This window comes from Rhodotorula graminis (genome assembly GCF_001329695.1).
Source record: "Rhodotorula graminis WP1 unplaced genomic scaffold RHOBAscaffold_6, whole genome shotgun sequence".
In the NCBI taxonomy this organism is placed as follows: Eukaryota; Fungi; Basidiomycota; class Microbotryomycetes; order Sporidiobolales; family Sporidiobolaceae; genus Rhodotorula; species Rhodotorula graminis.
The window spans coordinates 1,119,989-1,125,988 of record NW_017264933.1 but is presented as its reverse complement, the minus strand read 5'-3'; the positions used below and the strand labels follow the sequence as shown (position 1 = coordinate 1,125,988).

The following is a 6,000-nucleotide window of genomic DNA, read 5'->3' as shown; positions in this document are numbered from 1 at the left end:
TCGAGTGTCGACGACCGGCGACGAGATGAGGACGACGACGACGACGGCGAGCTCCCTCGTCCCTCTTGCTCTCACCTTGCATGCCAGGGTCAGTCCCACTCTCCTTGAGTGACCCTGCAGCCCGCCCCAGCTCACCGCACCCCTCTCCCCATCCAGCTTGACCAACTCGCCTCACCTCGACGCCATCAAACAGACGGCCGCCCTCTTGCGCGACAACCTCGACTCGTGGATCCGCCGCCACTACATCTTTGTCGCCTGCCAACTCGTCGTCAGTCCCCTCCCCTCCCCCTTGCCCCTCGCCCTCGAGGCCAGCGCGAGGTCGCCGTCCACCTCCCCCACTCTCATCGCCCCTGACGCACTTGCTCCCCCTTTCCCCTCCTAGATCCTCTCGTCCATCTTCCTCTGGTACCTCCAGGTCGCCTTCCCGACCCCGCAAGACCTCCGCGACACGGCCGACAACAAGCACCGCACCGCCACCATGACCGACAACCTCAAGGCCTCGGCTGCCGACAAGCTCGTAAAGACGGCAGACGCCGTCGCGTCGGCCCCTGCCGGCGACAAGACCGAGCTCGACCCGCCAAAGGACACGCCCTTCACCAAGGACGAGCTCGCAAAGTACGACGGCAAGGACGACAAGACGCCCATCTACGTCGGCATCAAGGGCCGCATCTACGACGGTGCGCTCCCCTCTCCCCCTCTCGCAGTCGCACGCACAGGTCTGACGAGCCTACCCTGTCGTGCGCAGTGTCGGCCAAGCGCGACATGTACGGCCCGGGCTGCGGCTACCACGTCTTTGTCGGCAAGGACGCCTCGCGGTGCGTCTCGCCTTTCTCTCTCTCTCGGGCTCGCCCTGTTGTGCAGTGTCACAAGGTCGAGCACAGGCGACAGCCAGGACTGACCTCGCGCGCCCTTCCCCCCCCTCGCAGCGGCCTTGGCAAGTCGTCGCTGAAGCCTGAAGACGCCGTCGCCGACTACTCGACCCTGACCGACGAGGAGAAGAAGGTCCTCGACGACTGGGAGAAGTACTTCCAGAAGCGGTACAACATCATCGGGCGCGTCGCCGAGTGAGCGAGCGCGTGCGGGCCTGGAGGTGGCCGAGGTCAAGGCGGCGAGGGAGCGAGCGCTCTCGCGAGCGAGGGGCGGCAGGACGAGGTGACTCGAGCTGGGCTGGCCGGCAATGAATGCAGTCGTCTCCTGTTGAGCGCGTTGCTGTAAATTCGAGCGAGGAGAGCGGCAACCTTCTCAAACGAGCTTCTCCTCGTCGTGCTGGACGAGTTTCTCGCTTCTCTCGCCCCTGATAGTCGCGCTAGCTACGTCGCCGAGACCCACAGAGAGCTCGTCCGGAACGAGAGCCGGCAACGAGCAGGGTCGCAAGCTCGCATGGCTTCAGGGGAGGGTCCGAAGCGGGCTCGACTTGACCGTGCGTAGGCTCGCTCGAGAGCTCCGCCTGATCTCGCACGCTCGCCTCGACACACCGAGCCGCCTGCGCAGCTCGCAGAAGACCACCGCACGCAGAGCTCTTCGCCGCAGCCGTCGCCTCGACCTGCGAGCCGCTCGACAACTCGTCCTCCTCGACCCCACCTCGCGCTTCCACCAGCACCGAGCTCTCCAGCTCTCGCCGACCGTTCCATGGGCAAGGCCAAGTCCGGCAAGAAGCAGGACAACAGCAAGGCGGTGCGTCCTCCTCTCTCACTCTTCGAACCTTCCTCCACCTCCTCATCAGCTCGACGTCGAGCTCACCCACTTCCTCTCGGTGTGCAGGCTGCAAAGGCCGCCAAGAAGGCCAAGCAGGAGTCCAAGGCGGCCAAGACCGACACGAAGCAGATCAAGAAGAAGAAGGGCAAGGCGCAGGAGAAGGAGGAAGAGTGGGAGGAGGGCGACTTTCTGCGCTCGCTCGAGGAGCACCGCCAGAAGTGGGCCGAGGAGCACAAGGTCACCGGTGCGTCCTCTCGACCCTCCTGCATGCGCGCGAAGACGAGCTCACTTTGCCCCGCCGTCGCAGAGGACATTGTCGAAGGTCCGCCGTCTCGTCGAGCCAACGCAACGCTCACGGCGTCGCCCGTGTCGGACCACCTGTACCTGTTCGGCGGCGAGTACTACGACGGCCAACGTGTCGAGCTCTTTGCAGACGTGCGTCCCTTGCCCTTCTGTCCTCGCCTGCACGAGCACGCGCCGACCTCCTTTTTTCCTCGCCGCAGCTGTACCGGTACGACCCGAGCAAGAACGAGTGGCGCCGGTTCACGTCGCCGACGCAGCCGAGTCCGAGGGCGGCACATGCGGCGGCAGTCACGGTCGCAGGCGGCGGGCGGCTCTGGGTCCACGGCGGCGAGTACTGTGCGTCGCCCTCTCTCTCTTCTCCTCTGCCCTCGCGCACGCTCTCACTGACTGTGCGAGACCTGCAGCGGCGCCGAACCAGAACTCGTTCTACCACTACCACGACCTGTGGAGCTTCTCGTTCGACACCAACTCGTGGGAGCGCTGGGAGGTCAAGACGCGCCCGTCGGCTCGCTCGGGCCACCGCATGGCCGTGTACAAGAACTTTATCTTCCTGTTCGGCGTGCGTCCTCGTCTCTCTCGGTCTCTCGTCCTCTCTCTACGTGTGACTCACGATGCTCGTCGCTCGCAGGGTTTCCAGGATACCGGCGTCCGCACGACCTACCTGAACGACCTCTGGGCGTGGTCCTTGACCGAGTGCGTCGACATCTCTCTTCTACTCTCTCAAATGCCTTACTGACTCGAGCCCTCGCCCGCAGCTACCGGTGGTACAAGGTCGAGTTCAGCGAGGTCGACCGCAAGCCGCCGTACGTCCTCTCGCCCATCTCTTTCTCCCTTCCCCCCTCTCGCCCGCACTGACGCTCCTTCTTCGCGCCCCTGACAGCGCAAGAAGCGGCTTTTCGTTCCTCCCGACGCCCGACGGCCTCGTCCTGCACGGCGGCTACACCAAGACGTACGAGAACCGGCGCACGACGGGCGTCGCGCTCAACGACACGTGGCAGCTCAAGATCCCGCCCATCAACGAGGACGGCGTGTGCGACTTCAAGAAGTTCAAGTGGGAGAAGCGCAAGAACCCGGGCTTGCCGCCAAGCCCGACTCGCTCTGGTGCGTCCCTCGCCCTCTTTTCTCGAGCGGCCGAGCCGGGAAGGACGGATCTACTCACCTTGGACGATTCCCTTCTCTCGAGCAGGTTGCACGATGGCGTACTGGGCCAACAAGCAGTTCGGCGTACTGTTCGGCGGCGTGAGCGACGACGACAAGGACGAGGAGACGCTCGACTCGACGTTCTACAACGAGCTGTACGGCTACAGCACGGCGGGCAACGGGCGATGGGTCCGCCTCATGCTCAAGCAGCGCAAGAAGATGGGCGGCGGCGGCGGCGCGAGCAAGAAGAAGGAGAAGCGCAAGGCGGCGGCCGAGGCGGCCAAAGCGCTCGCGGCGGCGGCGGCCAAGGCCGAGGGCAAGGACGACGCGCCGATGAAGGACCGCGACGAGGGCGAGGGCAGCGAGGGCGCGAGTGACGACGAGTACGACTCGAGCGACGACGACACGCCCAAGCCGTGGGAAATCGCTCGCGCCCGTCGCGAGATGGAGCTCGCCGCCGCCGCCGCCGGCATCGGCTCGTCGTCGTCGGACGCCTCTCCCGGCGGGGACGAGTCGGGCGCCCCGGGCTCGTCGGCTGCCGCCGCCGCCGCCGCGTCGTTCGACCCCGACGACGACCCGGAAAAGACGGTCCCGGGCCCGCGGTACAACCCGATGTGCGCCGTCCTGCGCAACACGCTCTACCTGTACGGCGGCATCCTCGAGGCGGGCAACAAGGAGTACACGCTGTGCGACTTTCACACGCTCGACCTGTCGAAGATGGACCGGTACACCTGCCTGCGCGAGGACCGCATGTGCGTCCTCCCCTTTCCCTCAACTCTCTCTTCCTCTCTCTCTCCTTGTCGAGTACGTTAACTAATCCTTCATCTTCTCTGACAGCGATGCCGCCGAATGGCATGGGTCCGACTCGGAGAACGACGACGACAGCGACTCGGACGACGAGGAAGGGTCGCAAGCAGGAGAGGGTGACGAGGGTGAGCGCATGGAGGATGAGGAGGACGACGGCATGGCGCCTGTCGAGGACGAGCCGATGGAGGTCGAGATCGACGAGTTGGTGCTCACCGAGGTCGAGGTTGCCGCGAAGAAGGCCGAGAAGAAGCGGCTCGAGGTGCGCCCCCACTTTCTCTCTCTCTCTCTCTCTCTCCCTCTGCCGCGCAGAGAAGAGTCCCTGACGAGGTCCCTTGCCCACCTGCAGCAAGAAGAGCTCACGAAGAAGGCGCAGGCCTTCATGGGCGTCTCGACCGACGCCGCTCGGACCGCCGAGGACGTCCTCTCGACGCCGCAGCCCGGCGAGTCGCTCGCCGCCTTCTTTGCGCGGTCCAAGGACCTGTGGACAGCTAGGGCGCACGAGTCGAGCGCCGGTGCGCGTGGCAAGGAACTGCGTCGAGACGGTTTCGCTCTCGCCGAGCAGCGCTACGGTGCGTCTCACTCTCTCTTTCCCTCTCGTCCCGCCTTCCTCGCTCGAACGTGCGACTGACGTTCTCTTTGCCGTCCTGCAGAGGAGTACAAGCCGATCCTGGAGGAGATTGCCCGGCTGCAGGAGGCGGCGGGCGCAGAAGCAGTCGCCGCGAGGGCGTCGGCGCGGGCTGGTCTCGGCGCAGATTCGCGCAACCGCCGATAGATCTCTCTCGCGAGCTGCAACGACGCACATACCTGAGACCGTCCTTCTCTAGAGAGCGTGGCGAGGGAGATGCTGCGACACTGCGAGTTCTTCTGATTCTCACGAGGGGCTGGACAAGCCGACGACGATGGCGGAACGAGGAGGATCTACTGAAAGCGGACGGGAGGGAAGACAAGTACAGGTACGAGACAGAGAGAGGAGGCGAGAGTGAGTGCGAGTCCTTCCTTTGGGTTTGCTGAGAGAAATGCGAGTGTTGGGAAAGAGACCGGGCGAGACCTTCTCCCTCCTGCTGCCGCCGAGACCGCTCCGCCGCACACCCGCCAAGCGAGGCACTCATCGACGACCCTTCTTCTTGCCGCTCTTGGACGACCGGACCTGCGAGCCGATCATGCTGCCGCTCGTCGACCCGGACGACGACGAGCTCATGCCGCCGTTCGTCGGCGCCGCGAGCGAGTGCGCCGGCGCGCCGAGGATGCTCGTGCCCGACATGGCAGAGCCAGGACGCTCGAGGAGGTGGCGCGGCGCGGTGACGGCGACGCCGCTGCCGGTGATGGCGGACGGGTCGAACCCGCTCGAGCTGCCCGGCGAGGTCGACGGCGAGGCGCTGTCGTCGAGGCTCGTCGTGAACACTGGCGGGGCGAGGTGACGTTGGACGATCGCGGCGGGCGCGCTCGGTGCGGCGTCGACAGGCTCGAGCGCGAGTGGAGAGGGAACGGCGAGCGAGACGGCCGCGGCCGCTTTGTGCGCGACGGCGGACGACGGCGACGGCGCGAGGCCGAGGTCGAGGTCGTCAAAGTCCTCGTCGAACGGCGCCATCTCGCGCAGAGGAGCGAGCGCCCCGCTCGAGCCCGAGCGGCGCACACCTCCTGCGCCGCGCGGTTCGTCCTCGTCGACGCGACCGTCCCACCCCCAGTCCTCCTCATCTGCGTCATCTCCACCGCCACTGCTGCCGTGCGCGACGCCCTTGCCGCCGCCGTCGCCGAGCTCAGACGTACACGCCGTCGACAGGCTGCCCTCGAGGCGGTCGGCGAAGACGGCGTCCTCGTCGTCGAACGAGACCGAGCTCGAGTAGGCCGCCGCGGTGACGACGCCGGCCGCCAGTGGCTGCTGCGTCGTGATGGGCCCACTCGAGCGCCGCCGACCGACCGAGACCGGGAGCAGGATGCCGCTCGGCACCTTGACGCGCCCGAGTCCTTGACGAACGCGCCCGAACGACTCGATGGCGGCGGGACCGACGCTGCGCGGGATCGCGATCGAGTCGCGCCACGAGCCGTGCTTGCCGG

General features: G+C 66.4%; 2 protein-coding genes across 2 annotated transcripts; both read left to right on the top strand.

Annotated features, from left to right (window-relative positions):
- Nucleotides 1-478: 478 nt before the first annotated feature.
- On the top strand, nucleotides 479-1,068 carry RHOBADRAFT_14548 (uncharacterized protein; the record flags this gene model as incomplete). The annotated part of the gene is made up of 3 exons (XM_018412209.1): nucleotides 479-677; nucleotides 746-815; nucleotides 927-1,068. 3 exons carry the CDS (start codon nucleotides 479-481, stop codon nucleotides 1,066-1,068), a joined length of 411 nt encoding a protein of 136 aa, XP_018271536.1.
- Nucleotides 1,069-1,475: 407 nt separating this feature from the next.
- On the top strand, nucleotides 1,476-4,752 carry RHOBADRAFT_53458 (uncharacterized protein). The gene is made up of 12 exons (XM_018416843.1): nucleotides 1,476-1,674; nucleotides 1,762-1,939; nucleotides 2,003-2,130; nucleotides 2,199-2,334; nucleotides 2,403-2,557; nucleotides 2,627-2,691; nucleotides 2,754-2,801; nucleotides 2,879-3,099; nucleotides 3,185-3,890; nucleotides 3,976-4,204; nucleotides 4,292-4,514; nucleotides 4,596-4,752. Exons 1-12 carry the CDS (start codon nucleotides 1,630-1,632, stop codon nucleotides 4,715-4,717), a joined length of 2,256 nt encoding a protein of 751 aa, XP_018271535.1. The 5' UTR covers nucleotides 1,476-1,629; the 3' UTR covers nucleotides 4,718-4,752.
- The last annotated feature ends 1,248 nt before the right edge of the window (nucleotides 4,753-6,000 follow it).

Coding starts and splice junctions, on each gene's coding strand:
- RHOBADRAFT_53458 (XM_018416843.1), top strand. CDS start 1,630: ATGGGCAAGGCCAAGTCCGGCAAGAAGCAGGACAACAGCAAGGCG. Junction 2,558..2,626: donor ACTTTATCTTCCTGTTCGGC/GTGCGTCCTCGT, acceptor CGTCGCTCGCAG/GGTTTCCAGGATACCGGCGT. Junction 3,100..3,184: donor GCCAAGCCCGACTCGCTCTG/GTGCGTCCCTCG, acceptor TCTCTCGAGCAG/GTTGCACGATGGCGTACTGG.